The 23,851-nt window shown below is 50.2% G+C and overlaps 1 protein-coding gene across 2 annotated transcripts; it reads left to right on the top strand.

Moving 5' to 3' along the window:
* The first annotated feature begins 1,731 nt into the window (after window positions 1–1,731).
* Window positions 1,732–23,780, top strand: LOC111842165 (rapamycin-insensitive companion of mTOR-like). 2 transcript variants are annotated; one of them, XM_023808513.2, is made up of 38 exons: window positions 1,732–1,813; window positions 1,940–1,987; window positions 9,233–9,330; window positions 9,526–9,590; window positions 9,710–9,841; window positions 9,947–10,010; window positions 10,505–10,631; window positions 11,382–11,551; window positions 11,641–11,708; window positions 11,801–11,868; window positions 12,003–12,085; window positions 12,245–12,332; window positions 12,452–12,542; window positions 12,645–12,711; window positions 12,901–12,981; window positions 13,070–13,170; window positions 13,292–13,457; window positions 13,624–13,725; window positions 13,822–13,868; window positions 13,994–14,129; window positions 14,214–14,413; window positions 14,544–14,670; window positions 14,865–15,029; window positions 15,121–15,197; window positions 15,288–15,366; window positions 15,458–15,567; window positions 15,656–15,743; window positions 15,848–15,940; window positions 16,028–16,134; window positions 16,239–16,471; window positions 16,580–17,525; window positions 20,068–20,245; window positions 20,347–20,428; window positions 20,515–20,700; window positions 20,800–20,958; window positions 21,053–21,176; window positions 21,266–21,404; window positions 21,755–23,780. In XM_023808513.2, exons 1-38 carry the CDS (start codon window positions 1,765–1,767, stop codon window positions 21,827–21,829), a joined length of 5,019 nt encoding a protein of 1,672 aa, XP_023664281.2. In that variant the 5' UTR covers window positions 1,732–1,764; the 3' UTR covers window positions 21,830–23,780. The 2 variants fall into 2 exon arrangements, with proteins under 2 accessions (XP_023664281.2, XP_023664280.2); XM_023808512.2 differs by having other exon boundaries at window positions 15,848–16,134.
* Window positions 23,781–23,851: the final 71 nt, after the last annotated feature.

Genomic DNA, 23,851 nt, shown 5'->3' with positions numbered 1-23,851 from the left:
GAGAAGGTTTGGCTACATAATCAGATTTACAAACATGGCTATAATGCAGCCATGATGCTGTGGGAAGACCGACACTCCCGTGGATAGTGACGATTCTGGTGCACTTCACGCTCTGATTTGCTCCTTTCTGCTGCATCACGGTGTCTCTTTGTAACTGGAAAAGCCATCTTGTGGGTGTGTCTTTGACTCTGATTGGTCCTCAGTTATGTTGTTGGTGAGCATGCAAAAGAATAACTACACCTATTCTTTGGATAGGAAACGGAACTCCAGTTCGCTGCAAATGAAGTAATAAAAAATTGTGGTAATCTGGGGGTGATATCAGCCATCTGCAGTAGCTATACTTACACTAAGTACTACCCTAATATTCACCTCCTTGCCTGCTTCAGATCATGACCAAGCAGTTTCTGGTCCGAGTCCCAAAAGGATTCATTCTGGTGTGCCTATGTGAAAGTATTTCATTGATCGGTGGCCTGTACTACGAAGCGGGGTTACTGGGTAGCTTGTCGGATTTAAGGTACCACAGTTTAAATGGACTTCATATTCGTTCACTTACATTTTGCCCAGACTACCTGAAATCCAACAAGTTACCCTGATAAGCCAGTAACCCCACGCGGTAGTACAGGGGGTAGTTCCACTCCACAACATTCAAGCGCAATATTTACATTTTTATATTATATACTTTTATCCAAAGACATGTGCCATTGAGAAATCAGGGCCAGTCCCTGGATCAGTTAAAGCCCTTTCTTAAAGGTCCAACGGTGAAATCACTCTTGTCATGGGATTTGAACTGCCAATCTTCCAGTCATGAGCACAGGTAGAGTTGACAATATCCCTCATTTCTTTGGGTTGAAAGTGGTAGCCCTGTCACAGCCAGTGACACCGTATCACATTTTGCCCCTATTATTGGGACACTGTAATTGAGATTACTCTGCATGGTTGAGGTCCGGGGAACCATCAAGCATTGGACTTTTCAACACCCAGGTGAGAGATTTTTTTCTTTTGCTGCAGTGTGTAGTTTTTCCACTTGGTGTCGCAATAACACACATACCAACAGAGCCAGCGCCCAACCCCGCAACTCACGTAGCTAATGCTATAGAAATCAACGCAAAACTAGAATGGGGCTTTTAATTACTTTGAAGACAGCTAGATGGCGGTATCAGCACCCAGGAAGGCTGGTTACTTTTCGATTATAAATTACATTTTATTAATTAAATACATATTATACCTGATATGACTTTTCAAACAATTTCCACATATTTGTTTCTCACTGGAATTGAAAATATGCCACTACCAAAATGAACGTACTATGTAAGCATTAATATGTGACTCAGGCAGATTCCACTCTCATGTTTCAGTTTTATCATCATGTGTTTTCAGAGAAGAGAGAATTCTTTGTAGAACTGAGAAAAAAATAGCTAACGCAAGGTTTTATGGTGACTTGTCATGGATTTTTGTCAATAAACTTGTAAAACACTGAGTTTAGGTTTAATATTCACAGCTTTTGTTCATATGACTGATATACCTGTTAGATTACTGCATCTAAATGTTCATACTGCAGAAATGCTTTCCAATAACATTCCCTGTGTTCCCGTAAACCCAAATACTTCTCCTGCTTTTGCTGTTCTAGTTTAGCGCTGCGTTATTTCTATGTCCTGCTCGTCCAGAGAGCCCACGCTGGCACGAGGTACGCCCGCACGTACGCGCCGCAGATTTTCTCTCGCGATATTTCGCGATGTTTCCGGTGTTGTGAATGCCCCTGGAAACATGGCGGTCAGCATCCGCGGCCGTCAGATCCGAAGCCTTCGGATGCGAGGTGAGTTGGGGCTGTGCCCCCTTTAACCAGAACCACGCTGGGCGGTGACCGTAGATCCTGATGTGTACCTTGCAGCTTTCAACTGACCTTATGATCTCACTGTAGACGCATTGTGTGTTTTGACAGGTCGGAATGACAGCGGGGAGGAGAACGTACCGCTCGATCTCAGTAGAGGTAAGAGTGACAGTCAAACTGGGGACACTGTAGGGGACTGGAAGGGCCGGCGGACATCTGAGCGTTAGGTTGGTTCCTGCATGCAGCCCCTCTCCGTTCTCACCGTGCCTGACCCTTGGGATCTCAAGCCAGTGATGGATAAATGGTGCGGTCACCTTTCTGATTGTGCTGCCGGGCGGCTTATGGTCCGGGGTAAACCTAGGTAGGAACCGCCTCATGTGCGGGTGCGACGGTTTATATATGTCCTGGGGGATTGGTCCGCATCTTGGGGAGACTGTTAAGTGCAGTGGAGTTGCGGTCCATATCCGTGTGAAACCCCAGGACCGCCTGGTGTGGGCGGGTCTGTCAGATGCGCCGGCTACGTGAGGGCCCAACGAAGTTTCACCCGTCCGCGATTGGGGGATATTTTTAATGTTATCAGTGCTCTGCTCTTTAAATACCATCGCACAGTGTCACCACTGACTGGTTAGCCACAGCAGGGAATTTATAACTATTTACAGTCATCCTATCAGTAAATTGACTAGTCAGTGTCAGTTACTGGTTTGTCTTCCTTTTGGACAGTGTGTCCAAGTAATCACTCCAGTGTCTGTAAATGACTGTTACTGCAATATTAAAGCACCAAGCTCAGATTGAATTGAACTAAAGCAGCCAATTGGGAGTCAAATCTGGGTATGTGCAATGCGTGCATGCGTGTAGTCCAGGTATACCTTACATTGTGGGGTCCAAATGTCCCCACAATGTAATAACAACCTGTTGTTTTGACCTTGTCAAAGGGTTCCAAACCTGTGACTGCAATGAAAAAATTGAAAATGCCAAAAGGCTTTATTTGGTTAGGTTACTTATGATTGAGGATAAGGCTGAGTAGGGGTTGTTATTTTTGGGATTAGGGTTTTGCCCATAGAAATTAATAGAGTCCCCACAAAGATATGAGTACAGGTCTATGTATGAATGTGTCTTCCTGCACTGCTTACTGGAATGCTGACAATCTGGAGGGAAAGTGAGTAAGGGAGGCTGGTTTGCTGACTGGAAGGGGGGTGGCGGTCGGGGGGGGTGGAGGGGTTGTGTGTGGCAACATAGGGAGAGAAGGAGGACAGATGGGGTCAGCAGGGGAATTAAAGGTGGAATCTTCCTGTAATTTGGTGGGCATGCTGTGACCTGCTTCTCTTCCACTTTCTGTTCCTCACTGTGTCTCCTACATGTCCCACATCTCATTTGTGGAAGGCGCAGCTTTTGTTTTGAGTCTGAAAATTAACCTGCAGCCGTTCCACCTTAAGGATGCTCTTCCTGTATTCGCCTCCTGTTTGTGGCGCACGGTGCAGGCTTGCAGATTGCTGTGTTTAGGGTTTTGACTCGTAAGGTGGACTGATCCACCTTGCGGGTCTTGCTGCTGAATGCACAGTAGCATCCTGATGCGCAGACCTTGCACCTGAAGCATGTGGACCTGTAACCACTGCTTGGTATGTCTCGGCACATGATCCCATGCTCCTTTCCGTGTTCCTGGTGGTTTCCACTGGCTTCTCTGGTGAGATTGGCAGCCTATTTCTCTCTCCAGCTCACCAGCTCAGTTGGGGAGTTTCCACTCAGTGTGGCATGACAGGTGTTGGCATCTATTGGCACCATATAGCAGTAGAGGGGTAGCGGTTAATGACTGACCTTTTAACTGAAACAACTTTGACAAGTCTTTGAATATGAACTAAACAAACCAGTGTTAGTAGAACAGACCCTATGTGGGTGTTGGCCCTGTTAACCGTTCATGGGCTACTGCCTTGGGGCATGACCCTTCCACTCTAATCCTGAATGGGGATGTTAAAAACACTGTCTAATCTGATGGTACCCAGAGCGTGAGGAGCAGACTTGATCCAGCACAGCAGACTCGATGAGTCAGTTGCTGCTACGTGGGTTTCCCTGAAGCCCAGCCTGCAGCGTGCTGGAGAGGCCTCGCATATTTGTGGCATGAGAGTGATTAAACTGTTCCAGGTGAGAGAAGCGACAGAGGGGTCTGGCAGAGCGTCTGTGAATTCATGCCTTAAATGTTCAGAGGCCAGTGAGGAAAAGTAGACTCTTCCATAAGGTAACATGAGACGCCTGGTGTCTGTGTGCGCCCTTGGACCTCATACCAGCTGACTTAGTGCTTCAGGAACGCTGTAATGATGACCTCACAACCTTCCTGCTGCAGTAAGTGGGGGGTAATTCTCCCTAATGTTCTTCACCCCACGCTATGGAGGAAGTCGGCTTTTAGAGCTGTTTATGAAAGACAACAAAACTTCCACCCAACAAATTACTGCGTGAGAGGGGAGATTGGGTTGAATCCCTCAGCCCTCAGTGGCTTATCGTGACTCACATGATCATTTGCATCAGGGATGTAAGGACTTATACTACCTAATGCAAGGCTTGTGACGATACTGGGCTTTCCACAAGGGAGGACCTTGACCTTGTTACAGTACTGGGCTGCTCTATCTGTGGTCTGAGGTGTTAGATATGGGTTTGGTATATATGAGGTATTCTATGACTGCATCACTTTTTGTAATCAGCCTGGGTGACCTGGATGTAGGTTCCTTTTTTGTAGGTTCTGTTTTTTCCAGCCTGTGGTTAAATATGTGTCTGTGACCGGAGACTGGCCTTCCTCCTATACAAGTCATCTTTCTTTGTCAGCAGGAAAGACAGGTATGACCTGACGTGACCTGGTCAGTGAACCTCAGCCAGACCTAATCTGGTCAGTGAACATCAGCCGGACGTGATCTGGTCAGTGAACCTCAGATAAATATGATCTGGTCAGCGGACCTCAGCCAGACCTGATCTGGTCAGTGAACCTCGGCCAGATGCACATGGCCGGATCTAGAAGTGGGCAGGGGTGAGCAACGCCTACCCAAATTTCTGCTCTGACCACCCAATTGGTCAGCTTTAGCCTGCGCCATCTGAATCTTCCAATCACGTTTCTTTCATTCGTCCCATCAGATATTCTTCGGCGCAGCGTTTGTAGTCGCCTGTGAAAGAGGAGGAGGAATGTTACCTTATTCTTCTTAAAGCTCCTTCTTCTTAAAACGTGTCCTTTGTTGCTGTAGTTTGCTGTAATGTTGTGTTATAATAAGGATTAAGGAATAAGGATCTTTGCTAGTAGGGGATAGTTAACTCTTCGATAGTTAGCTAGCTGACATTACTGTTGGTTAGGAAGCTCACTAGAACAGTACAGTGGAACCGCTGATTTGGTAACGGCAGCCTCAGTGTAATTTATAAATTAAACTTTATCATAGGTATGTAAGTACACAGAAAACAAGTCATTTATAGTGTTCGCTACTACCTACGGTTTCAGATCTCCCCGGTAGGTCTTGGAGTGCATCCCCCGTGGATACGGGGCCACTCCTGTATTTAATATTTGACAGTTTGCTGACGTTAATATCAGCTCAGGGTTGCTAAGTTTGGTCAGCTGGCTGGAGTGAGATTTTCAATTTGAGACAAGTCTGCGCACTCATTTCCATGTATGTAAGAGTTTTATTACTTTAATAAATAACAATAGTAATAAATAACAGTCTGTAGGGTTTGCAAACTCCCCCAAAGCTTTTGATGTAGCTAAATTTAGGTTTATAATGGAATAATATACACTCACCTAAAGGATTATTAGGAACACCTGTTCAATTTCTCATTAATGCAATTATCTAATCAACCAATCACATGGCAGTTGCTTCAATGCATTTAGGGGTGTGGTCCTGGTCAAGACAATCTCCTGAACTCCAAACTGAATGTCAGAATGGGAAAGAAAGGTGATTTAAGCAATTTTGAGCGTGGCATGGTTGTTGGTGCCAGACGGGCCGGTCTGAGTATTTCACAATCTGCTCAGTTACTGGAATTTTCACGCACAACCATTTCTAGGGTTTACAAAGAATGGTGTGCAAAGGGAAAAACATCCAGTATGCGGCAGTCCTGTGGGCGAAAATGCCTTGTTGATGCTAGAGGTCAGAGGAGAATGGGCCGACTGATTCAAGCTGATAGAAGAGCAACTTTGACTGAAATAACCACTCGTTACAACCGAGGTATGCAGCAAAGCATTTGTGAAGCCACAACACGCACAACCTTGAGGCGGATGGGCTACAACAGCAGAAGACCCCACCGGGTACCACTCATCTCCACTACAAATAGGAAAAAGAGGCTACAATTTGCACGAGCTCACCAAAATTGGACAGTTGAAGACTGGAAAAATGTTGCCTGGTCTGATGAGCCTCGATTTCTGTTGAGACATTCAAATGGTAGAGTCAGAATTTGGCGTAAACAGAATGAGAACATGGATCCATCATGCCTTGTTACCACTGTGCAGGCTGGTGGTGGTGGTGTAATGGTGTGGGGGATGTTTTCTTGGCACACTTTAGGCCCCTTAGTGCCAGTTGGGCATCGTTTAAATGCCACGGCCTACCTGAGCATTGTTTCTGACCATGTCCATCCCTTTATGACCACCATGTACCCATCCTCTGATGGCTACTTCCAGCAGGATAATGCACCATATCACAAAGCTCGAATCATTTCAAATTGGTTTCTTGAACATGACAATGAGTTCACTGTACTAAAATGGCCCCCACAGTCACCAGATCTCAACCCAATAGAGCATCTTTGGGATGTGGTGGAACGGGAGCTTCGTGCCCTGGATGTGCATCCCACAAATCTCCATCAACTGCAAGATGCTATCCTATCAATATGGGCCAACATTTCTAAAGAATGCTTTCAGCACCTTGTTGAATCAATGCCACGTAGAATTAAGGCAGTTCTGAAGGCGAAAGGGGGTCAAACACTGTATTAGTATGGTGTTCCTAATAATCCTTTTGCCATAGGACTTCTTGCGTGAGAACCTGAAAGTGTGAATTTCATGCCAGATGCGTGAGAGTTGACAACCCTGTCAGCACTCAGTATTAATAAAGTTACCTGATTACATGCTATAATTCACTTAAATTAGTTATACACAACCATAAACAGCATGCAATTCTTGGTTCCCAATTCAAAGCTTGCTACCTGCAGTTCAGTTACTGCACTTAGCTTGAATAACCAGGCTACAGGGCCGGTGTCTTCCAGCTGGCTGTCACTGCGGGCGGTTCAGGCAGTGATGTTACAGCTTCCCTGTCCACTTCTCACCAGCGCAGCGTAGGTGAAATGCCTCCCTCAACTTGCTCTTTGTAGAGTAAGCTGTCTGCGAAGGGCTACCACCCATAGCGGCACCCAGGGAGCTGGGAGTTAAGGGCCATGTATGTAAGAGTGTATGTATGTATGCTCAAGGGCCTGCAGACGTGCTGAGGCTGGGTTTGAACCAGTGACCTTCTGATTACAGGCACACAGGCTTAGCCCACTGAGCCACACGCTGCCTTCCACTATAATACTGTTTATGTTACATGTTCTGCTCTTACATTCTTGTATACCAGTTCATGAGTTTGAGTTCTAGATTTGCCTTTAATATGCCAGTAGATAAGCTTATGTTTATGTTTGGTTAGCAGACACTTCTATCCAAAGCATCTTACAGGAATCACATAATAATAATAATAATAATAATAATAATAATAATAATTAATAATAATAATAATAATAATAATAATAATAATAATAATAATAACCTCTCTTTCCTGATTATAGAGATGACCATGAGAGCATAATGTAGAGTTCATAAATAGTTCAAACATAACATATGAATATGCCCATGTGCCCCCCCCCCAATTTCTCTGGTCACAAGCCCCTACTATACTGCAGGATAGTCCATTGTGTGAAATGCCGCTCTTCCAAAATTTCTAATAGTCTCCTCAACCTGATCAGTCTAGATTCAGGCCTGCAGACGCGACCTGGACAGTGTAAAAGTAACTTTCTCCAGCAGTTATAACAGCAGAGAAAATTCAAGGCAATCTTTCTACAAGGTATACTGCTCATGGGGTGAAACAGTTAACTAGTCTATTTAAAGTTAAAGGACAGCCTGGAATTTGACTATGCCATCACTACACAACCAGTTAAATATTTGACTTGTATTTTCCTTTAAGGTTGTTCACTCAACCTTCCAATGCTTTACAAGAATAAAAAAATCTGCAGTTCATCAAATAAATGGAGAAGTGGTAAAAACCTGTGTAGTGTATGACCTGGTCAACAAGACGCGACCTGGTCAGTGAACCTCAGCCAGACGCGACCTGGTCAGTGAACCTCAGCCAGACGCGACCTGGTCAGTGAACCTCAGCCAGACGCGACCTGGTCAGTGAACCTCAGCCAGATGCGACCTGGTCAGTGAACCTCAGATAAACATGACCTGGTCAGTGAACCTCAGCCAGACGCGATCTGGTCAGTGAACCTCAGATAAACATGACCTGGTCAGTGAACCTCAGCCAGACGCGATCTGGTCAGTGAAAGAATTCAAAACACTGAGAAATTGATACATGCCTTTGTATACAGTAGGTTACACTGCTGTAATGCTCTGTTATCTGGGAGCACACACTGCACACTAAACACCTTGCAGTGTGTTCAAAATGCAGCAGCTGGAATTGTCACCAGGAGAGGGAAGTTTGAACACATAACCCCTGTTCTTAGGCCCCTGCACTGGCTTCCTGTTAGGATCAGGACTGACTTCAAAGTTCTCCTACCTCCTGTAAGGTATTTAAAGGTCTGGCACCAGTCAATTGACCTTGGACCCCTAGAGGTATTTTTTTCCTCCCTACTTGGGAGTTTCTGGTTCTTCTCCAATGTCATTTGGCTTTTCCCTGTTTTTGTGTTATTCTGATTAAATTGATGTTGTAATGTATCACAACACACCCATGTATACCACAGTGGGGCAACTCACTTTTGAAAGGCACTATATAACATTGGATCAGATGGAATGGAATGGAATGACCTGGTCAGTGAACCTCAGCCAGGTATGACCTGGTCACCTCAGTTCGGTTCATTCGAGCGTCTGATAGTCCAAAATCCTTGTGCTGCTCCTGTACAGCACAACTCTCTCTTCAGCCATAAAGGGGCAGTGTGTGGCTCAGTGGGCTAAGCCTGTATGCTTATAATCACAAGGTTGCAGGTTCAAACCCCCCTCTCAGCATGTTTGTGGGTCCTTGAGCAAGGCCCTTAACCCCCAGCTCCCTGGGGGTTAAGGGCCTACATTATGCTCTCAAACCCCTTGCTTACAGAAGAGCAAGTTGAGGGAGGCATAAAAAAGACAATTTCCCCACAGGGATTAATAAAGTGATGATTGTTATTATGATTATTATCATTATTTTCAGCTCTTCTTCGCTTCTCCTTCCTCAGACCCTTGTGATAATCTACGTGAGATCCTGCAGAATGTGGCCAGACCGCAGGGCGTCACCAACATGAGGAAACTGGGCCACCTCAACAATTTTATTAAGGTGCGTAACTACTGGAGCGTTACCTTTAACAGACCTGCTATTGGATAATGATGGTCACATTGTTGGGCCTCCCTCTCCTGCTATTGGTGGGGTGGAGGTTCCATACTGTTTGTACACCAACACTGTCTGTCAGCACAGTCTCTGGATGGCTGATGGTTGTCTGGTTCCCTCACAACATTTCTCTCATGCTTGCAGCTTCTCTGCAGTGTTGGCCACAATGAGGAGAAGTTTGGGTTTACATATGAAGAGATCATCATGTGGTGAGTCCTCTGGGAAGAACGGTGCAGCGGTGCCCCTTGTGGTGAAGGCATGCACTGCTCTGTTTACCTCTATACCAGCCCTGTCCGCAGTCGTCTGACTCTGCCCCGCTGTCCTTCAGCCTGCGGCTGGCGCTGCTCAATGAAGCCAAGGAGGTACGGGCAGCAGGTCTGCGGGCGCTGCGCTACCTCATCCGTGATACCAGTGTCCTTCAGAAGGTGCTTCGACTACAGGTAGACTACCTGATTGCCAGGTGAGTGACGGGGCTTCAGTGGTCCCACCTTCCTATCTGGGTCGCTTTTTGCAGTTGGTTAGGGTGAGAGACTTGGTTATGTTCCATTTGAGCTTTCCCTCCCAGGTGCATTGACATACAACAGAGCAACGAGGTGGAGCGGACACAGGCCCTGAGACTGGTGCGCAAGGTAACATGCCATCCCATACTCTTCTGGGTGGTTACAGTGTGTCTTGTGCTTTCACTGGTGGTCTGAGTGTGTTCTGGGCTGCCCCCTAGTGGTTGGAGTGTGTTCTGGGCTGTCCCAAATGGTGGGAGTGTGTCCCTGGTGATTGGAGTGTTTTGGGCTGCCCCCTAGTGGTTGGCGTGTGTTCTGGGCTGCCCCCTAGTGGTTGGCGTGTATTCTGGGCTGCCCCCTAGTGGTTGGCATGTGTTCTGGGCTGCCCCCTAGTGGTAGTAATGTGTCCCAGTTTGTCCCGGGTGGTTACAGTGTGTCTCAGGCTGTCCTGGGTGTTAGGACTGCATCCCAGGGTGCTTTAGAAGGCCTGTTATGACTGTATGTCTCTTTTAGTTTAGTGCTGAATAAATCCTGAACTGTTTGGCAAACTCTAATAATGTATGTTTTCAAGTTGACTGCCATGTTACCTAATGGTTCTGATTTCTTGCTTTTGCTGCCCCCTACAGATGATCACCGTGAACGCGCTGCTATTCCCCAGCTCCATCACCAACTCCCTAATCGCTGTGGGCAATGATGGTCTGCAAGAGCGTGACCGCATGGTGCGCGCCTGCCTGGCTACCATCTGTGAGCTGGGTGGGTATCATGGCTCTGGTCCACTGTCCAAGAAATGAGCTTCTGGCTGAATCTCAAACCCATCCCTACTCACCAGCACTACACTACGGAGTGACACTTTGTGTGACGTCACACTTGCAGCTATGGAGGGTTCCCCAGATTGAGGGGAAGGATATGAAGAGGCAGGCAAACTTCGGGGATAATCCATGGATGCCGACAGATGATCTCATTGCCTGTGCTGTTATTTTATATCACCGTTTACAACTGCACATACTCTTGGTCCTGCATATTATAACGGGAAAGAATGAATTGATAGCTTAGAATATATTCATTTGCAAAAATATTTACAGCTTCACAAATATTATTTTTACAAAGACAATCTAAAAAAACATTTAAAAACTGAAGCAACACTTTCATTTTCCATCTTATTATCAGATTACTGTTTTGGTTGTTAAGGCAGCATTAAACAATGAACAAATATTTGTGTACAACAATTGGAGGAATCAGTGGAAAGGAACTACTTACATGTATATGATGTTTCCTCCATACTTGATGTTGCGCAACACCAAGGGGGCAGCGTGGAATTTTAGCCGGCATCGCCGCAGACTCGTTATCTGAGGTTTTTATACTCCACACCTACTCCGTAGTACTTAGTGTGGGCTTGACACCCCTCCACATGCATGCGCAAATGGAGTGTCAGTGGCGAGGGTGTATGGGGTGGATTGGGATTCAGCCTTTGTCTCTTGCTGATGGTGTCCTCATCCCGTTCAGCCTTGAAGAACCCCGAGGTGGTGGCGCAGAGGGGCGGTCTCAGCACCATCTTGAAGAACGTCATCGACTGTCAGCTGAGCCGTATCAACGAGGCACTCATCACCACCATCCTGCATCTGCTCAACCACCCCCACACACGGCACTACGTTCGCTCCGACGTGGAGCTGGAGGTACCGGTCCCGCACCATCTTCCTACCCCATGCAGGGTCGACATGTGAAAACTCACCCACTATTCTGAGTGCTCGCTTGTTCCTTCCAGCAAATCCTGGCACCTTATACGGACTTCCACTACAGGCACAACCCAGACACAGCTGACGGGCAGCTCAAGTAGGTGTAACGGCATGGGGCTGGGCAGGGTCAAGGGGTAGGATCGCCAGCCATCTGGCCTCTCTCTGACTGGCTGTCACCGTTTGCCATAGGGAGGACAGAGAGGCACGCTTCCTAGCTAGCAGAATGGCTATCGTAGCATCGTTCCGGTCCTGGTCAGGTGAGCAGGTGTCTGACAGGTTTCATCGTGGCCGTCTATGTTCTGATAGAATCAATGCATATAGAACCATAGGAGCCACCGGAAACGTTGCCATTAGAGGTCTCCTCAAAATTCAATGTTCCCTCTTGCCCCAGGGATCATTAACCTGTGCAAATCAGGCAACTCTGGAATCGTCTCGCTGATTGGCTTACTCTGCATACCAAACATGGATGTCAGGGTAGGTGGGAGATCTCAGAATCCTTTAGCCTGCTGCCATGTTGTATTGGTTTACCTGACAGATTTGTCGCTGTATCCACTGCTAACGTGACAGTAGAACATGGCTCCCTAGTTGGGGCTAGTGACTCGTTTGACCTGGGCTCCCTTGGTTCTCCCACAGAAAGGTCTGCTGGAGGTGATGTACGACATATTCCGTCTTCCTGTTCCCGTGGTAACCCGGGACTTTATGGAGGCTCTGCTGAGTGTGGGTGAGTCCTACTGAGGTTTGCAGCCGTTTGTTGATGTGTAAGTGCTTGTTCAGCTTAGCTGCTGTTTCCCTGTTTCCACACTTAAGTGTCTTGCTAACATTTTGCTAATTCCGCTCTAGACCCCAGCCGGTACCAGGATAGCTGGAGGTTGTCCGATGGCTTTGTGGCCTCAGAAGCAAAGACCATCCTCCTCCATCGAGCAAGGTCACGGTAAGCCTGCTATGGATGCCTATGAAATATCCAGAAACCATGTCCCTGAGGTTCATTGAACTTCTTGCTAAATTCCACTTTTTTTTTGGTTTCCCTGTCCAGGCCTGACCTGATGGACAATTATCTTGCTCTGGTGCTGTGTGCTTTCATAAACAATGGCCTGTTAGAGGTAGGGCTTGTCACCATGGTTACTGAGTTATTTATATGTGCATTTACTGAGCTTTTGGGCCGGCACCAACATTGCTGCATATCATCTGTGTCTTTCTTAGGAAACCATTGCTGAACTTGACGTTGACCTTGCTTGTTTTGTTTGATTCCCTGTTGCTGCCATTCTCTTTACATCCTGTCTTTGGCTCAGGGTCTGGTGGAGGTCATCACCAGCAGCGACGACCAAATCTCAGTCCGGGCCACCATTCTCCTGGGGGAGCTCCTCCACATGGTACTATTCTGTGACTCACAGTTTTACGTTGCCGGCTCCCATTTCTGTGGAAAAATTCAGCTCATTCCTTGTTTTGTTCTCCCTACAGGCCAACACTATCCTCCCACAGTCTCATAGCCACCATTTACATTGCCTGCCCACATTAATGAGCATGGCCGCCTCCTTCGATGTCGGCCAGGAGAAGCGCATGTAAGTCCCTTGATCCGGGATCATCTGGTCCTGCTGTTGTCCTGCCTAGGTCACCTCTCTGATAGGTCGTTCATCATGCGTGTCTCCATGCCTGTCTGTCTGTTGTGCCATGTGGCTGAAGGCGGGCGAGTGTGGCCGTCAACCACTTGAAGTGTTTCCACGAGAGGAAGAAGCGGGGACCCAGACCCAGCAGCCTGTACCTGGATCACATCCTGCGCAAGTCCACGGCCTCCCGCTGTTCTACAGAGCAGCACCCTCGGGCTTCCAGGGATATATTCCTCATCAAGGTGACCCTGCTTTACTCTCCAGACCCATAGTGCAGAACAGTGTGGCCATTTGGGTCTCCATATGAATCTGGATTTTCTGTTTCAGTCACACTGACTGCCCACCGGTTTCAGAGCATGCTCGCTGTCACATGATTGGGCGCGGTCATCACACACTCTGAATTTGCAGGATACTGAGGAGGCCCTTGTGATGAACCTGAAAGATAGTCAGATCCTGAACCACAAACAGAACCTGGATTGGAACTGGGTTCTGATCTCCACTATCCTGAAGGTATGAAAATACACCTATAGTATTGTAGACATCTGTGGTATTTTATGATCATTTATGGTCATCACCCGGATGACGTATCTTCCATTCTCTGTATAGTGGCCAAATGTCAACCTCCGGAGCAACAAAGACGAACAGATACACAAGTGAGTGTCGCCCAGAGTTGTCTTGATCTCCTGTGATGAAGTTAGTCACCATCTTCATGAAAGTCATTAGATCTTGTGACCCTTTCAGATTCCTTCATTGTCATGTGACAACTGCCCCCATACAGGTTTGTGCGCAGGCTGCTGTACTTCTACAAGCCCAGCAGCAAGCTGTTCACTAGCCTGGAGCTGGACCACAGCAAGGCGAGGCAACTCGCGGTGGCTGGCTGCCAGTTCATAGAGTTCCTGCTGGAGTCGGATGAGGTGAAGCCCTTTCCCATCCCGAGCGTTGGATTAGCTGACAGGAACTGCCTTTGGCCAGTCTCAGCTAACATTTGACCTTCCCAGGAGGGCCAGGCATACCTAGAGGAGCTGCTGAGGGACATGGTGCAGTGGCTGTCGTCCTGCTCGGGGCTGAAGGCTGACCGTAGCCTCCAGAACAACGGCCTGCTCACCACACTCAGTCAACACTACTTCTTGTTCATTGGCACCATGTCTGCCCACCCCATCGGAGTCAAGACACTGGAAAAATGTGGCATCTTCCAGTGGTGGGCCTTCATTCTTAACATTTTACCCCTAGTATAGTACCTTTTAGGAGTTCCTTGTACGTTTCAGAGAGGAGCTAGCATTGCAGCCTGTGGTTTCTGAGTTGACACTTTGGGCTTGTCGTCTCCCCAGCCTTCTCAGCCTGTGCTCGCTGAAGAACCAGGACCTTCTCCTGAAGCTGACCATCACCACGCTGGACTATAGTCGTGACGGACTCGCTCGGGTGATCTTATCCAAGGTCCTCACAGCCAGCAGTGATGTAAGGCTCTAGATGTTTTCTCTGCTTTACTGTAAAGAATGCTAACCTTTGTGCGGCCTTCACACGCTACTTCTTGAGGAGGCGTTTGCGCATTTTGGGGGTTTTAGAAGTTCACTGGATTCAATGATGACTGGGAGGAGCTCTTGGGTTTGGTCGTCCGCTCCTCACTCACGGCCCCGCTTGGCCCTTCCCAGAACTGCAGGCTGTATGCCACCAAGCAGCTTCGGGTCCTGCTGCGTGCCAACGTGGAATTCTTCAGCACCTGGGGCATCGAGCTGCTGGTCACGCAGCTGCATGACCGCAACAAAGCCGTCTCCATGGAGGCGCTGGATATCCTGGATGAGGCCTGTGAGGACAAGGTAGGGGGGGTAGTATGTATGGGGAGTGGCCATTCCTCAGCTTTCTGTTTGTGATGCCATCCTTGTTGGGCTTCTTCATTTATGCTTGTAGGCGAACCTCCATGCACTGATTCAGCTGAAGCCAGCGCTAACTCACCTCGGCGACCAGGGCTTACTGCTTCTGCTGCGGTGAGTGGTGCTGACGGCCCCCTTTTTGGACCCGGTGTGTACCATATTATACCAGCTGAACTGTGTCGTCATCCACACTCTGTCTTGTAGGTTCCTATCCATCCCAAAGGGCTTTTCCTACCTCAATGAGAGGGGTTTCATCACTAAGCAGCTGGAGATATGGCAGAAGGTCAGTGATCGGCCCGTCCGGTCAGAGAGGATGGAGATGGGATTTTGGGTCGTTCATTTGCTTTGAGATTAACCCTGACCCTGACCCTCAGGAGTACAGCCTGCGCTATGTGGATCTGATAGAGGAGCAGCTGAACGAGGCACTCACCACATACCGCAAGCCCGTTGATGGAGACAACTACGTACGGCGGAGTAATCAGAGGTGAACTTGAGGGCTCCCTGCCTGTTATGGCCTCCTCATCTCCAGCCGCTTTCAGAAACCTCTCCATTCTGTGTCTTACTTATTTCAGGTGCCAGAGGCCAAACGTTTACCTCCCTGTGCACCTGTATGGTCAGCTGGTACATGATAAGACGGGCTGCCACCTGCTGGAGATTCAGGTAGCTGCGTGGAGGCGGTTCCCCTGCTGTGTCTTCAGATTCGAGTCTGTCCGTCTCCCTCTTGTCGACTGTCTGCTCTTCATGGTTTTGCTCCATGTCCTCAGAATGTGGTTCCGGACCTCAGCTACACCGTGCGCTCCCCGGTGCTGGACAGCTGGGAGGGCATCAAGCAGCTGAAGGCAGCTCTGTGGGCCCTGGTCAGTGCTACGTGTGTTCTTCTAGACTCTTCTGCACCTCTGCTGGGAGGCTTACTAATACCGATACGTTCTGTAAATTGTTTTCAGGGTAACATCAGTTCCTCCACCTGGGGTCTGAACCTCCTCCTGGAGGAGAATGTGATCCCCGACATCGTGGCTCTAGCCCAGCATTGTGAGGTTCTGTCTGTTCGTGGGTGAGCATTTACCGGTGACCCCCCCCCCCAAGCACACCCCATAAACATTCAACATACCGTGCATGCAGTGACATTAAAACCACGTCTCCCCTCCCCCGTTATAGGACCTGCCTTTACGTCCTGGGCCTGATCTCCAGAACCAAGCAGGGCTGTGAGGTTCTGAAGCAGCAGGGCTGGGACGCGGTGCGGCACAGCCGGCGGCAGGCCTGGCCCGTGGTGACGGACGAGATGGAGCCGCAGCCAGCCAGTGAGCTGTCCTCGGTGCCCAGCACACTCAGCCTCAACTCCGAGTCCACGGGCTCGCGGCACAACAGTGAGAGCGAGTCCACACAGCCTGGTAAGCCGACACCACAACCTGGGGCTGTGTCACGCTTGAAGGGGGGGGGGGGGGGTGCAGCTTCTGGCCCAGCGAGAGTTGGATTGTATGCCTGCCTTCTGCCTCCAGGCCTCTACATTCTGGATGACGAGCGCTTTGGGAGCCCTGAAGTCCCAGAGGACCACCCGGTCCTCATGCGACCTAAGGTCCTCAAGGAGCGGAGCCCTCTGGCGCTGCTAGCGCCGGGCCGCCTGGTCCGCAACAGCTTCCTGAACGTGCTCAGCCTGCCGGGCAAGAAGCAGCGCAGTGCCAGTGACCCCAAGGGCAGCACGGGCAGCAGGGGGCCCTGGGAGTCGCAACTGGCCAGCCTGTGCAGGAGCCGCACCCTCACCGAGCCGTCCGTGTACGTGCCGGGCCAGCCGGACCCGTTCACCTTCGCCCGAGGCCCGGAGCTCAGGGAGACGGAGTCGCGGTCGCCTCGTGGTGGGGGTATAGCAGCCCAGCAGGAGCCTGGTAGCCGCGAGCGCCTGACCGGTGACGGCTCCTCCTCCTCATCTTCTGGAGGCGGTGCCCAGTTCAAGAGCCGAAGCCAGAGCTTCAACACTGACACGACAACCAGCGGGGTCAGCTCCATGAGTTCGAGCCCGTCCCGTGAGGCCCCTGGCGTGGACTCATCCACCGGCGACACAGACTGCGCCAGCCTAGACACGGTGGGCAGCACGCGCACCGTGCGCACGCCGTGCTCGCTCACGCCGCAGTCCGACCACCTGCCACTCTCCAAGTCCAGCTCGGCGTCGCTGGTACCGCCCGGCTCTGCCCACACGCTGCCACGCCGCGCGCAGTCGCTCAAGTCACCCTCGGTGGCGGCCATTCGCAGCCTGGCGGACTGCAGCTTTGCGTACACCAGCCCGCGGGATGCGCTGGGCTACGCCACGCTAAAGCGGCTGCAGCAGCAGCGCATCCATCCGTCGTTGTCGCACAGCGAGGCGCTGGCCTCCCCCGCCAAGGACGTACTCTTCACTGACGCTATCACCATGAAGGCCGGCAGCCTGGACTCCCGGCTCACACCCCGCAGGTACCCGCCCACCCCTCCTCCTGTCACCTGACCCTGTCTGCTCTCTGTTTGTTCCACCCCAAGGCGCAGCCATTTTGTTTATGAGGGAAAGCTGGCTTTCTTTGTCTGACATGCTAGGTATCCTTCAGCTGTTTTCAGGCCGGGCTTCCCTTCCCTCGCTGGCTACTCACCCATTCCTCAGGTGGGAGAGGCCTAACCTCTCCAGCAGGGCCTTCCTGTCCATCTGCACGTTCAACTTCAGTGCACCCATGTTTAAAAAAAAAAAAAATGTGGAGATTCCTTTTAGAGGCTTACAGGCTCGTCCTTCTGTCGATCGATCTTTCATAGCCGCTTATGCAGTGCAGAGCCTGTAATATTTCATAGGGAGCTCGGCATGCACCCTGCATAGGGTCCTGCTCAGCACAGTGTACATGGGCTATGTGAAGTCTAGGTAAACCAATGGGCTTGTTTTTGAGCAGGGGAAGGAAATCATGCGAACCTCCAGCATTGGCAGTGTGAGGTTGTGTTGCTGGCCACTGCACTGCCTGAAACACTCTTCTCAGAATACATGGGATCTCCAGCATTGGCAGTGTGAGGTTGTGTTGCTGGCCACTGCACTGCCTGAATCTCTCTTCTCAGAATACATGGGACCTCCAGCATTGGCAGTGTGAGGTTGTGTTGCTGGCCACTGCACTGCCTGAATCTCTCTTCTCAGAATACATGGGATCTCCAGCATTGGCAGTGTGAGGTTGTGTTGCTGGCCACTGCACTGCCTGAATCTCTCTTCTCAGAATACATGGGATCTCCAGCATTGGCAGTGTGAGGTTGTGTTGCTGGCCACTGCACTGCCTGAATCTCTCTTCTCAGAATACATGGGACCTCCAGCATTGGCAGTGTGAGGTTGTGTTGCTGGCCACTGCACTGCCTGAATCTCTCTTCTCAGAATACATGGGATCTCCAGCATTGGCAGTGTGAGGTTGTGTTGCTGGCCACTGCACTGCCTGAATCTCTCTTCTCAGAATACATGGGATCTCCAGCATTGGCAGTGTGAGGTTGTGTTGCTGGCCACTGCACTGCCTGAATCTCTCTTCTCAGAATACATGGGATCTCCAGCATTGGCAGTGTGAGGTTGTGTTGCTGGCCACTGCACTGCCTGAATCTCTCTTCTCAGAATACATGGGACCTCCAGCATTGGCAGTGTGAGGTTGTGTTGCTGGCCACTGCACTGCCTGAAACTCTCTTCTCAGAATACATGGGACCTCCAGCATTGGCAGTGTGAGGTTGTGTTGCTGGCCACTGCACTGCCTGAATCTCTCTTCTCAGAATACATGGGACCTCCAGCATTGGCAGTGTGAGGTTGTGTTGCTGGCCACTGCACTGCCTGAAACTCTCTTTGCTCCTATAAAAACTCTCCTGGTCAGTAGATCACCCTGGTGTTCCCAAGTGAGCGGATGAACACCTGTGGTGTCGCCCGGAGAGGCGTACACACCCGCCGCTGCACTGGGAAAAGGCAAGGCCAGGAAATTCTCATCCATTAGTAGCCGTGGCCAGAAGACTGTAAATCATTTCTGTGATTATGGCAATCTTCCAGAATGACAGTGTCTCCATCCTCAGGCCATGAGTGCTCACCAGACGGGTTTGTGACCGACAGCTCCCTTGTCCTGCGGGTCGGTCAGGGTAATGCGTCACTTGGGCAGCGTTTTGCTGGTTCCAGGAGGCCCGTGTGCACGCCCATAATGACCTGCATGACCCCACTGCGCGGAATGCTATTCACTCTCTCACTCAACTTCATATTCACCCACAGGCCGTAATGTGCAAATATCACAGTGCATGTGAAGAGAGGCCATGCTTAACCATTCTTATGGTTAAGGGTGTATCTCATATATTGTGATTCATTTTCTGAGCGTGTGACGGTTATTTTGATTGGCTGGCTAGGGCCCTGGCTCTGGAGGCCACACCCCCAACCGAGAGGCTGTGGGGGCGGAGCCTAGGAGTAATCAGAGCTCTTTCAGCACCCCCTACTTTAGATGAAAACCACAGACCTCTCCCAGTTATGCCACACTGGAGCAATAAAAGCCATTATTCTTGGCCCCTTTGGCCTGGCAGGGGCCTAGACCTTCAGTACCCACTTCCTCCTCTCCTCCTTTCCTGTTTTGCTCAGTCCCCCCTCACCTTCCTCTTTCTGTTAGGCTCTGCCTCCCTGCTGTTTGTTGGTCCTTGTCATCCCTCGTTGTTTGTTAGGCAATCCCTTCCTTTCTTCACCCCACTTTCCTGCCTACTCGGCGGGGGAGGGGCGTTAATTCATGTAGCAGAGTTACCTTTGTATATGTTAGGGGTGCTGCAGAACCGTCTGATTATTTATAGAAATAGTGCTGTGAATTTCCTGGTAGTTTGCAGACCAGTGACAAGTTGTGTGCACCCTGTCGTACACCCTAGGGGGCGCTGCCCAGCAAGGGGCGCTGCTCAACGTGAGCGCAGAACATGCTGGTCTGCATTGGTAGCAGAGGGGTCGCTTCCTTTTCTCCTCCCTCAAAGCTCTCCTGCTCTGACGCTCCCCTTTCAGGTTCCTGAAGGCCTTGAGCTTCGCTTCCTTGGACAAGGAGGAGCTCCTGAGCCCCATCAGCCAGACCACGCTACACCGCTCCTCCTCTGTGCGCTCCATGGTGTCCAGCGCCACCTACGGGTGCAGCGATGACTACATCGGGCTGGCGTTGCCTATGGACGTCGCCGATATGTTCCAGGTGAGGATCCCAGAATCTCCTGGGGGAGGGCGCTTCCAGCTCTCTATAGGAGGCAGCGTCTCCTCATCCCGAGTCATACCTGCTTCCTCCGGTCCCCACAGCTCAAGGAGGCCACATATTTCCAGACCAGCCCCCAGGCCGAGGAGAGGGCTGCCAAGTTCTTTATCGGGGGGGATTCGGAAGGTAAGGGCATACTTGGGCACCAAGATGTCAGTTTTTACGCCGGTGAGAAGTCCCTGGGTATGAAATCCACATGACGACCCCCCCAGGCGGCTGCTACACCACCCCCCCATTGCGGCAACAGCTCAGCATCACCGAGCTGATGGCAGCCAGCCGGGCCGACCCGCAGGGAGGGCCAGGTCCAGAGGATTCAGGTCTGCAGGAGCATCATGAGGACAACTGCTTGTACTGTGTGGGTGTGCGTGTGCGCGGAGGCCACGCCCACAGCCGAACAGGTGCTCTGACCGCCCCTCGCCCGTGAGCCGTGGTGAGGTTCCGGGGTCCCATTTGCTCTCTGTCTCCATGTCACCGCCCTCCCTCTCCCCCACTTTCAGATTTCACAGACCTCTGCTATTCAGACTGGTGTGGCCCTGCTGTCGGCCCCCACCACCTGGAGGTCGTGCCCCCATCCAGCTGCTCGGGGGTGTCGGGCTGCAGCGACACAGTGTCCCAGGGCTCTGCCAGCAGCACTCGCAGCACCGAGCTCATGCTGGGTGAGGACCCCCCCCACTCCACCCACATCATCCTGTGCTAAACCTGCCAGCCACTGTCCCTGCCTATGACCCACATGCTGTCCCCCCTCCCCAGGAGGAAAGCCCATCCCAGAAGATGCTCCTGCCGGCAGGGCCCTCCTGCGGAAGGAGGTGCTTCGCCTGGTGGTCAATCTCAGCTCATCCGTGGGAACCAAGGGCCACGAGACGGGCCTGCTTACGTAAGGGTCACCATGGTTACTGTTGGTTTTCGGCAGATCCCCCCCCCCCCCCCACGCCAGCCTCTCACGGTCACCTACCGCCTTTGCAGGATCAAGGAGAAGTTCCCATACGCCTTCGACGACATCTGCCTTTACTCGGAGGTGTGTCACCTGCTGGCCAATTGTCTGTTCCGCCTGCCGTCCCGTCGTTTCATCCAGGAGCTCTTCCAGGATGTCCAGTTCTCCCTGGTGCGTAACCCCCCCCCCCCCATCTACCACAGGTCTAGATGTGTGACCGAGCAGGTTAAGATGCTCTGCTTGTGATTGCATGATCGTCAGGTCAAATCCCAGGGTTGACAGAGCTATGTCACCATTGGCCCCCTGAGCTTGGCAACTGCCCCAGGGACTATCTGACTCTGCTTGGGATAGAACCGTCTGCTAAATTAATTGGAATGTGTAGCTGGGTAGATGGAAGGCATGAATCATCATGATGTAAATCCGTGATCCGTCTAACCGTCTAGGAGCAGTGTGACCTTGTGAGTTACTCTGACGTGGGCGGAGTTTAACTTGCTGGTGCAATACTTCTCCCTGTATCACAGATGTACGAGGAAGCGGAGATGATACTGTCAACGCCACCAAAGAAAGCTGGGGACGAGCCCGTCTCTGACTCCTGACGGCACTCCCCCACCGCCTTGCACCCTTGGCCCCGGGTGTTCTGCATTGCAGGGTGAGGCGGAGACAGCGGGAGAGGCGTGGTGGGGAGGGCGACACTCAGTAAGGTGCAGCAAAGATGCCCTGCGGAGCCTGTCCTCCAGAGGATGTCCCCGGTACAGCACAGCCATGAGATGGAGATGAAGCTTCTATTCATGATTTCTTTCTGCAAACACTACAGTGGGTCTTGCACATACGGGCACTGTCCACCGTGTTCTCACTGCCCATGCTCAGCTACACGTAGGGGGGTGGAAGGTCATGGAAGGTCTATCTTTCACCCCGAGCTTCTGATTAAAGAAAAAACAAACAAAAAAAAACAAGAACATCAGTTTAACCTGTATTCTGGCACATTTCTGTTTTCCTGTAATTTTCTGGTGCTGCCACCAGGGAGCAGCACATTTTTGCGGCGCTGGACCTGGTGCCAGATGCAGAACCCTGGAGACTCAGCCAAGCAAGAGGCAGCAGCCTGAGATGCAGTGACTCCTCCGTGTACTGCATCTGGACAGGGTGGCATCTTACACACGTCTGCACGTGTCTATTGGCTTCCTGGAAAAAATTGTTTTGGAAAGGAATCAGGGCAGGGCATGGAGCCTGTGGCTGATTCACCCGTCGGCATGTCGCAACAATGCAAAGAATCAGAAAAACAAAAGCCCAATCACAGATGGGAAGATGCCACTTTGGGACTTCCCTCCGAGCTGAACTCGATTCTTCCTGTCGGCACATGGTCTGCATTTCGGTCAGCAGTGGTGGAAGGCTGAAGGTGACCTCTTTTGTTGTGCACACCACCCATGGCATTTGGGAAGAGCAGGTGTTAAAGAGGGGTTCTGGTAACTAACCACAGGGTGCTGAGCTGGGTACAGGTGGGAGGGGGGATTTCTCCTTTCTGCACTAAATTACCACAGTTTTCGTTTTTAGGCAGCTTATTTTTTTGTATTTGAGTCAATAGTGAAAGTCTGTGATGTGACATTTTAATATCTAGTGACTCTGGATTGACAGTCTGGTACTTTCTTCAGTGACTTTGACCTTCCCAGTTCTCACTGTGCTGATTTTCCTCATGGTAGAATCCTACCCAGCATTCTCCAGATGCCTGTCTCCTGGTGTTTTAACAGCGGCACTGGCCCTTAGAGCAGGAGATACTTCATGTCTGGCTTTGTCTGCATTGGGGAAAAAAACTGCCTTCCCCCCTCTTTCTTATGGAGAGACACTGTTTGTAAAGACTGGGGAGCTGCCTCAACTAGTTCATAGCCGAAACCAAAACAGTTTTTTTCTGCAGTGTCGTTAATAACTTAGGCCTACAGGTCAAGTGTTGCAAAAATTGTGAGTGTGGCCACTACCGGAATACACTTCCCAGAATTCCTTTGGAGACCCGGGACAGACGCCAAATGCGATGGAGCTGCGGGTCACTATTGCACAGTTACATTTCTCCTTTATGATTCCCTTTTCCCTGTGCGCGTTTGCGTGGCTAATTTATTGCTACAAAACTTTACCTAGCAGGTTAATCCTGACTTTATACTCAAGTATGCAACGTTTCACCCCGGTGATTATATAAATGTTTTATACAGAAAATGCATGAAATGGGTGGGGGGTTAAAACACTGCCATAATTTCGGATCCCCCTTTTACTTCGTGTTTTTGGTTTGAGCTGCTATTAAGTGGAGTGCCGGGTAATGCCCGGTGTCGCTTATGTAATATTGTGTACTTGTATTATATTGGAGGAAAAGGCCAGATAAGACCATGAGAAGATGTATTTATTTATTTTTTCTTTAAGGAAATAACTGTATAATTTAAAAACTTTTCCTTAATTTGTGATTTCCCCTGTACAGTTTTCAGTATGTTTTGGGCACGTTATGGGCCTCGAGAATCTTACTATCTTACAGAAGGGATACTTTGTTAATAAAACACCTACTTAAACCTGCATTTGTCTTCCCAATTTCTCTATCTCCCATTCTCACAATAAGGGGTGTTCACAGCAGTTATTTAAATTTA

Source organism: Paramormyrops kingsleyae, chromosome 7, assembly GCF_048594095.1.
Source record: "Paramormyrops kingsleyae isolate MSU_618 chromosome 7, PKINGS_0.4, whole genome shotgun sequence".
Classification (NCBI taxonomy): Eukaryota; Metazoa; Chordata; class Actinopteri; order Osteoglossiformes; family Mormyridae; genus Paramormyrops; species Paramormyrops kingsleyae.
Note: the sequence above shows the minus strand (reverse complement) of the source record. Positions and strands in the feature narration are given on the sequence as shown.